We start from the raw sequence: 6,784 nt of genomic DNA, 5'->3' as shown, positions 1-6,784 counted from the left end.
TAAGACTCAATGAAAACTCAGTATTCTCTATATGAGCTGGATCGGCTGTTTAAAAGGATGGCAGCCTGCTGACACATAGCTTAGTTTCGCCAAGCCCACTCTTTCTCAATCCTTTATTAGCTCCAATTACTGGGGAATTTTTGAGGGCAAATAATAAGCACTGATTACTCCATCTGAAACTCTTACATAACAATGCTCTTACAACAATTACAACTCAGAGAAGACAATGTTCCACACATCCTCGTAGGGTTAAAACACAGTCACTAGAAACTTGTGAAGACGGGGGCGTTGAAAAGCAAATAAAAAAAAAAACAACCCTGGATTTGGCGGCTGAGGTGAAGACGTGCACATAAGCTATTAATAATGACATTAGTGCTTACTGGTTTAAGGGTGAATGTCATTAAATTACAGCGATCAAATGAAACAACATTCGGTGAAACATTTGCTAGTGCACCTCGGGATTGTAGGCACCGTGATGCCAAGTGAACTGATGAAATTTCACCTTCAGGTCATAGGATGCATCTTGTTACTGAGCAGCAGAGAAAACGTCCAATAATATGAGTCATTTGGATATAGTAACAGGAAAAAACGATGAACTAGCACATTAGGCAGAGTCGTGTTGGACAGTCGCACAGACACAAACACACCAGAATACATTACAATTATGTAACCAAAGTTATGTTGTGACATGATTAAAAAGATCCAAAAATAACGCCACAGCACTGCAAAAACAACTTCAGTGAACAGGGTTATTCACAGGCTTCACTGCTAACTATCAGTGGCCTATTTGGTTTGAATATTTCCCACTGAATTCTATTTTTTGAGGCAATGGTGCCACAAATGTCTCTGTATTTGCATCCCACATGTTAGTCCTTATTCCAGACACCAGTGAAGCAGGAGGACATGTTTCCTGGTGTAACCTCTGCAGGTTGAACTGCCCTTTCCTTGTTGCAGCCATGTCTCAGAAATAAGTTCATTTTAGGATCCCCTGAAGCCAAAACATCCACAGCAACAGATAGATCTGCAATATTAAAATGACAACATGACAACATGTTAGTTGCATTCATATTGTTAACTGAAAAAAAGCAACATACTGTAAATATATTGCGATTCTTTAAAGAGTATTTTGCTATAATCCGTTGCCAAGAGACAATGGACACTGCAAAACGAAGTGAGAGCTAAAAATAAATCCAGATGTGACTGCAAAGCAGTGGCTTATGTAAGATCTGCAGAAATGAATTAGCAGATGTCTGTACAAGAGGGTGTGAGGGCAGTATTGAGTTAATGAGAAAGGTGACACACGGGAGACTTACTGTTACTTACCTCGACATTCAAATTAACTGCACGGCTCCGCTTGAAACAAGTGGTGCTATAGTTCGATACCGTATTAGGTGCTGAGAGCCTTCTTCTAGATCCACAACGTACTCTCTGACAGAAGAGACATGGTTCAGATATCATCAGTCGTTTTAGTATCTATGCAGAAAAATAAATCTCTAAGTGTGACAAGTTAACACTGCCACCTACTGGACCTTGAACTCAATAACAGCACTGTAAGTGAAACGCTGAATAAAGTACCTCTGATCGTCTGTTTCAGGCTCGACCAAGATGTTTTCCTGTCTCTCCTTCACCCGCAGAAACACAAAGGAGTCTAAGCAGGGCTCAGGCACTGGAATCACATTCGAATACAGAGGATTTAGTGTGATGGTCAACCGAAATGTCACAGCAAATGCCACCATCTGTTAGTGCATGCTAATAGCAATATTTTTGTCACGGGTCATCTGAGGCCGAGTAAATACAAAGACAGTCTGTGAGGAGACTTTACCGGCTTTGAGTAAATCCACAGTCTGCAGGTTGGGGGGCATTCGCTTCAGCGCTACAGCCTTCAGGTAGGTTTCTGTGTTAGCGTAGTACCTGTATGCCAAATGAATGTGTGGTTTGAATTACATAACTGTAATAAAATCAGCAGTAGTTTGAACAAACAGCTCCAACGTTATTCTACGATACTCACTCTTTGGCAAAGGCAAACTCTTCAGGCGAAAGCAGAGATGGATCTCCCTCACCTCGAGACTTTTCTTTCTCCAAGACATGCGGGAAAAACTTTTCAATCTAGACGTACAGAGTGCAAAGATTAGCCAATTTGTCTCAACAGACACTGAGCGAGACGAGAGCTTTGTTTTGCACCGTTGGCCTGACTGACCTTCTGCAGACGAGAGCGCAGGTAGCTGCTGAGAACAAAGCGGATCCTGTCTATTTCCATGCGATGGACGCTGGCCTTCGCATCGCCTTTCTTCACCCGCTGCAAGTTGTTTTCCTGTTGGTGGAAAGATCACAACACTGTCAGAAATAAATGTTCCTTTAATGAAGCAAGACTAAAATCTGCTTTTTTAAAAATTATTATTATAAACAGATTTTTTTTTTTTACACAAAGCATGGCAAACCAACCAGCACTGGAATATTTCTTCTGAGAAGTTAATTTTACATTGTATATAAACTGTCCAGTCTACACGTTGAAAATATGACCTAAATATTAATGTAGGGCTTCTTAGTGATGAATGTTTCATTAAGAGATAAATCATTCAGGCAACAACAAAGTGCTGATAGTCTAGATGAATGTAAAGCAACCAGGTATGCCTGACTCACTCTCAGTCAGAACTAATTTAATCAATTAATCATTCGTGGAATTTATCAAGCACAAAAAACACCAGTTACTATTTATAGTTTCTAAAGTGTGATGCTGCTTTCCGTTGTTGTAAAGGAAATACTTTAGAAATGAGGACCGTTGTTTCAACAAAACAACTGAAAGTGTTACACTGAGTTCAATGGAACTGTAATGGGCATAATACTGAATTTTCTATTGTCTAAGAATAAGAAGCTGACAGTTCAGTAGAGGTGGGATGTAATTAAAATACATTTACACGAAAAAATAAAAATTAGGTTGTGTCTGTTGATATTAGTTTCAGTGCACTTTATACTTCACTGCACTCTTGTTCAAAGGGAAACATTAGTTTTTTTACTTATTATACTTGGACATACCCAGAGATTATAAAATACATAAACAATAAAAAAAAACCCAGCTTCACCTCAGTCAAAACAACACAGTAAAATGTTACTTATACAAGAATGAATCAGCATTGAATCAGCGTAATATATATGTAACAGCACGCCCATGAACTATTTTCTGTACTATTTATATAAGTAGTACACGTTGCTATTCATACTTACGTGTGTACCTTTTCAATGCAGGTCACTGTCACACTGTGCTATTACTTTTTTTTAAAGCAGACAAATGACTTAGATACTTTGCCAACCAGTACAGTTTAATTAATAATACAAATAATCACTGACTACATTTCTGTACTCAGTGGCAGCTTAAGACCAGAGTGTCTAAGAGAATATTAGAATGTTATCGTCTTGTACCCACATTGTGTGTGTGTGTGTGTGTGGTAGGAATACTAAAAAACAGTCCTGGATCTATGTGTTATTCCGATCCTGTGTTATAGTCCTCGGAAATATAAGGATATAGTTGATCAATAACATTGGGATATTAATTTAATGTGGACGCTTCTTGTTTACTACATAAGCAATGTGATCTCTCTCATCATTAACGCAGCTAAGAAAATATGGCATCCAAGAAGCAATGAACACATATTTTATTCTCACATTGTAAGCTACTGTAGTCAGATAAGCGATCATTAGGCTAAAAACAGAGTTTTCAGTCTTTCTGTCAACACAGGCAGTAGATTTGTTGTTCTGTTTACTGTTGTTTCTTTCATAGGACATCATAAGGTATACCGTTATGCAACCTGGTGAGTAAACTTTTCCCCTCACCTGCTCTTGCATCTCTTCTCCAGGACTATTTAAAGGATCAGTCATGCAAATTAGAATTAAACTGCATGTATGAGAACAAGTATTTCCAAGGCATGTGCTTACATATAGCTGTGTAAATAATCATATATAGGACTAATTCTAAGGCACACAGTCACACAGATCTATCAGTGTGAAAGTAAAAGGGTACCTGCCACGTAAAGCTCTTGAGACTGTAATGCATGCTTTTATTAACGCCCGACTGGATTACTGTAACTCTCTGTATTTTGGCCTGGACCAGTCGCTCTTGCATCGCCTGCAGCTGGTACAAATTGCAGCTGCCCGTCTCCTCACTGGCAAACGCAAGCGTGACCACATATCCCCACATCCTAGCTTCACTGCACTGGCTCCTGGTTGCTTTTAAAATAGATTTTAAAATTTTTATTATTTGTTTGTAAAGCTCTCAACGGCTTGGCGCCCTGATGCCTCAGACCTCCACGTCTGTTGAGGGATGGTCTTTCCAGTTTGACATAGATGGCTTATTTCCCCCCTCTCTCAAACTATCTGTCCTCCCTGCAGGCCAGTATCTGTACGTTGTTGTCTTCGAATGAGTGTCCTTTGTCCTTGAGATGCAGGTGGACTGCTGAGTCCTGTCCTGAGGAGGTGGTTCTTCTGTGCTGAACCATGCGCTTGTGGAGCGGTTGTTTAATCTCCCCGATGTACAGGTCTGGGCATTCCTCGCTGCACTGGACTGCGTACACCACGTTGCTTTGTTTGTGTCTCGGTGTCTTGTCCTTGGGGTGAACCAGCTTCTGTCTCAGGGTGTTAGTGGGTTTGAAGTGTAGCAGAATGTTGTGTTTGTTGAAAATCCTCCTGAGTTTTTCAAAAACTCCTGCAACACAGGGGACGACTATGTTGCTTTGTTTCTTGGTCTTTTCTTCTCTACCTCCTCAGGGTTTTGTAGAGGATTTGATGAAAGACCAGCTTGAGTAGCCACAGATGTTGAGTGCTGTCTTGATATGCTTTTGTTCCTCCTCCTTTCCATACAGCATGGAGAGAAGAACTCCAACATATGGAGAGAAGAACTCCAACATATTGTTATTGATTCTGACAGCGGTTGGGATGAAGGACCTGTGGTAGGGCTCCTTCTTACACTGTGGGTGAATCAGTCTGCTGCTGGAGGAGCTGCTCAGAGATCCCACAGTGTCATGCAGGGGGTGAGAGGTGGTGTCCATGATGGATCCTCCTCTATGGAGTCCAGCAGACAGTCTAGATCCAAAGTCCAAATCTTCTCTAAAGACACACCTCTTCTCCCTCGCTTTTAATCAAGTTTAAGTGGACTTTTGGCAAAACTGTAATTAATTTTATTCTATTTTATAACACCGTGTTTATGTATTTTAGTATTATTTATGTATTGTAACTGCTGCATTCTATTGATTATCTTGATTTTAATGTGTACAGCACTTTTGTTGTTTTAAATGTGCTCTTTAACTGAAGTTTGAGTTGAATCATGGGTTAAGCAGTGTCTCGCATTTTATTTTGAAATGACTTTAAACTGGAGCAGACTGTCGAGCTGGGTTAAACCCCAAAGATCCTAATAACGCCTCTGCCTACGCAAGTCTGCTTCTGTTATTTTGTGGTAGTTTAGAGATGCCGGTAGAAGCAGCCCACAGAGGAGGAGGTATTCCCCCGGTACTTACCATGTGAGTCAGCTGCTCCATCACACACTCCACCACCTCGGACTTGTTCTCCAGCAGCTCCGGGCTGAACTTCTCGTTCAGCCAAGCCTAAGAGTCACACACACACAGCAGCACAACCCAGGTGATTCAGCGACAAGACACCGACTGCTTTTATTTTTAAAAAGCCCGTACGAGCTCTATGTTACTACACATCACTGTCAAACGGGATCATTTTGGTAACATCGGCTCACTTCTTCCAGTTTGGCGATCAGCTCGGCCGGAGTCATGACGTCCTCCTGGCTGTCATCTTGGTTGATGCTGCCGTCGTCAGACAAAGAGTCCGACATAGTTTATCTTCGCCAAATAAAACAGACACGAATGCTTCTCTTCAGCGAAATGTAGTTTTAAAACTAAAATGTACAACTAGTCAAACTAAATAACCTGTAAAATACACCGAAACGACATATACTAGCAAAACAGCAGCGTGTATTTGGAGAGCTACTTGTTTATTCGCGCCACTGGAACTCTTCTCGCGAGATTTTGGGAATAGTTTAATACCCCAGTTTTGCTTGTAAGGCAAGATTTCTCGCAGGCAGTGTACAGTGTGTATCAGTGTCTGGCGGGGTATTCAATCAAATGCTTTAGTTTACACGGATAAAATGGATGTTTCGGTTATTCCTGCTGTAATTGTCTGCATTTGCTGCTACAGGAGCCCTGGTTTTCTACAATGTGTAGGACCATGACTGCCTGAAATACACTACTCAGGGACATAATATTTCCAGGTCAGACTCACCCAGAAAGCTTCAGTAAGAAGCAACTTGACTACACAACAAATATCCAACAAATATATACATTTCTAGATTTTCATATGCTGACGATAAATGCATTTTCTGTAAAACTGAAACTGAAAGTATCATGCATTTATTTATTTATTTATTTATTTTATAAATGTTTAATTTGTGTTACTCGTTGGAAAGACTTGGAACAAAACTACAGTTAAATTTCAATTGAAGAGAAAAACTTTATTTTCGTTTTTTTCTGACAAAGTAGTAAATATAACATTATCAACCTTTTCATCTTATTGGCTAAATTCCACATTCATAAAGCTAGGATGTCAAAAGCAACCCCATCATTTAATTGGTTTTTAATTGAATTGTAGCTTTATTTTGAGTATCTGAAATACATAGAAAAAAATAACAAGGAATGTACCTTGATTGATATTGTCTGCCACTTTATATTAACTTGTGTATTATTTTAGAATTATTCTTATCTCCTTTGATTATTTTTATTTTTTCCATCCT

The 6,784-nt window shown here is 39.8% G+C and overlaps 1 protein-coding gene across 1 annotated transcript; it reads right to left on the bottom strand.

Annotated features, from left to right (window-relative positions):
* Positions 1-80: 80 nt before the first annotated feature.
* Positions 81-6,003, bottom strand: gins4 (GINS complex subunit 4 (Sld5 homolog)). Its single transcript, XM_008282290.1, has 8 exons — positions 5,735-6,003; positions 5,505-5,591; positions 2,198-2,311; positions 2,009-2,106; positions 1,823-1,911; positions 1,576-1,666; positions 1,324-1,428; positions 81-1,021 (listed from the first exon to the last, which is right to left on the bottom strand). Exons 1-7 carry the CDS (start codon positions 5,828-5,830, stop codon positions 1,332-1,334), a joined length of 672 nt encoding a protein of 223 aa, XP_008280512.1. The 5' UTR covers positions 5,831-6,003; the 3' UTR covers positions 81-1,021; positions 1,324-1,331.
* Positions 6,004-6,784: the final 781 nt, after the last annotated feature.

Source organism: Stegastes partitus, unplaced genomic scaffold, assembly GCF_000690725.1.
Source record: "Stegastes partitus isolate 25-593 unplaced genomic scaffold, Stegastes_partitus-1.0.2 Scaffold266, whole genome shotgun sequence".
Taxonomy (NCBI): Eukaryota; Metazoa; Chordata; class Actinopteri; family Pomacentridae; genus Stegastes; species Stegastes partitus.
The sequence above is the reverse complement of the archived record's forward strand: the minus strand, read 5'-3'. Positions and strand labels throughout refer to the sequence as shown.